Below are 1,975 nucleotides of genomic sequence, written 5' to 3'. Positions count from 1 at the left end.
GCTCCACATTCGTCAAGCATCAGGGGGTACACTCCTTGCACAGACACAACTATTCCCTCGCAGGCCTGTTCAGACTTTTTATAGGATGATTTTCCATGAGACCTGCTCATCAGCTAACGTCCATCCCTGTCTTCCCTTCAGAACACTACTGCACCCATCTCCTTCTTTCCTCTCTGGCGTTTATTGGGAGATCTGTTCTTGCACCTTCAGGGCCAACTATTTCACATTTCGTCTGACTGCACTCATCTACAAGCACACAGAGACACTGACACCTACCTAGCAGAAGCACCAGCTGCTCTCATGAACAGCGCTCTCATACAAACATCTTAAGCTGTTCTCATCACCTTTTACATTACCTTTTACCTTTACCTCTAGCAGAGAAGTTGAGTTTCTCAAATGGTTACAGAAGGTATTATGGGCTTGGTTCAGAGCAACAAGCGTAGATTCAGATCTACAAATCTACATAGATGTCAGCTGAGATATATCTGTTCTAAACTCAATTTCTACACTGTAATATGTCAGTGTCTTCATCTAAACAAATACTGGCATCTCTTGGTATGTGAAAAGCAGTTTGAACCTGTTTATACAGTTAAATCTTTCTAACTAAATGATACAAACTTCTACAGTGAAAATACTAGTGAAGAAAGAAACAAGGGCATCACCTACCTGAGATAGCTTCTTATGATTGCAGGTTATTCCTCCAATTATGATCATGTTTGGCATTAGTGGTTTTGGATAATAGATAGAAAAGTCAGATCGCACAAGCCAAATAGATGCCTTGCGTAAGAGATCTAATACAGTCACATCCCGCTGAAGGAACTCAGAGGCCAGTTTTGTGTACGGTTGAAAGAGAAGATGACAAAGAATAGAATGTGGGATGTCAAAAAGAATATTCTTTACACGCTGGAGAAAGTTCATGTGGTCTGAATTGCCACTGAAAATCCTGGGGACGTAAGAAGGGGGGTTGGGACATTGAGTGGCATCAATATCTAATCCACATGGTATTTGCTGTAAAAGAAACACAGAAGGGATTGAAAGATGTTCAGCCAGAATCTGCCCACAGGGTAAAAATGGGTCTGTAAAGAGAGCATCAAACTCAGACTCCTCAAGATATCTGATGAGCTCTTTGTTGTACAGTAAATGCTCACAAGAAGACAGGTATACGGCAGACATTCTTTGAAGACGTTGACGAATTGTAGCAAGCCTTTCCAGAAAGGGTCCTTCTGCAAACGCCTCCTTAGAAAATTCCCGGAAACTGCCATCCATCTCTTCCTGTGTGAAAGGGACTGGGTACATTTTCATAATAAAATTATTTGTTGGCTTTATGTGTACACTGACTTCAGGTGCAACGACAACTATTTCATGTCCTTTCTGCTTGACTCCATCTAACACTTCCCGCATGCTGAGCCAATGACTCCCATCTACAGGCACCACCAGCAGCTTCCCACCTGCAGCCAAGCTGAGCACAGACAGCAGCAGAAGCAGCGACACTGAGACTTGTGGATGAGAAGGAAGCAGCAGGGCCATTGCTGCAGAAATGTGGCAGAGCTGCACTGCAAGAAAACTCCGGGCAGCTCTGAAAGAAAAGCATCAGCTCTGCACTTTTAAGTAACCTGAGCAACTCAATAACCTGTGAACCTTGGATGTACCCGAAGAGTGGTAAATGTATAATCCTGGATTAAGTAAGAGGTCAGGTAACAAGCACTAGAAATCAGAAAAGAACATAGGTGGGTGCAAAAGGGGTGGATACAATAGATAAGCTGCAGAATATTCTACAGGATGAACAGTAGAGTGTAAAACAGAAGAAGGAAGGGAGCATGTTGTATGGAACTGTGCTCCTGATAGAATGTGCTTCTTTCTAATGCCAGTTGAAGCTTTCAGTGCAGAGTACCACTCCATTGGCAGACACAGAGGGGAAGTCATCTCTTCTCAGCCAAGTGGGAGAATGCCTTCTTGTACAGGAAAAGAAAACACG

The 1,975-nt window shown here is 43.2% G+C and overlaps 1 protein-coding gene across 1 annotated transcript; it reads right to left on the bottom strand.

Annotated features, from left to right (window-relative positions):
- Positions 1 to 588: 588 nt before the first annotated feature.
- Positions 589 to 1,597, bottom strand: LOC122191640 (UDP-glucuronosyltransferase 1A1-like). Its single transcript, XM_042891980.1, has one exon. The coding sequence runs from the start codon at positions 1,525 to 1,527 to the stop codon at positions 604 to 606; it is 924 nt and encodes a 307-aa protein (XP_042747914.1). The 5' UTR covers positions 1,528 to 1,597; the 3' UTR covers positions 589 to 603.
- Between the last annotated feature and the right edge of the window lie 378 nt (positions 1,598 to 1,975).

The sequence above is a fragment of the Lagopus leucura genome, unplaced genomic scaffold (genome assembly GCF_019238085.1).
Source record: "Lagopus leucura isolate 7727_CA_CO unplaced genomic scaffold, USGS_WTPT01 34213-0_obj-0_obj, whole genome shotgun sequence".
Taxonomy (NCBI): domain Eukaryota; kingdom Metazoa; phylum Chordata; class Aves; order Galliformes; family Phasianidae; genus Lagopus; species Lagopus leucura.
The sequence above is the reverse complement of the archived record's forward strand: the minus strand, read 5'-3'. Positions and strand labels throughout refer to the sequence as shown.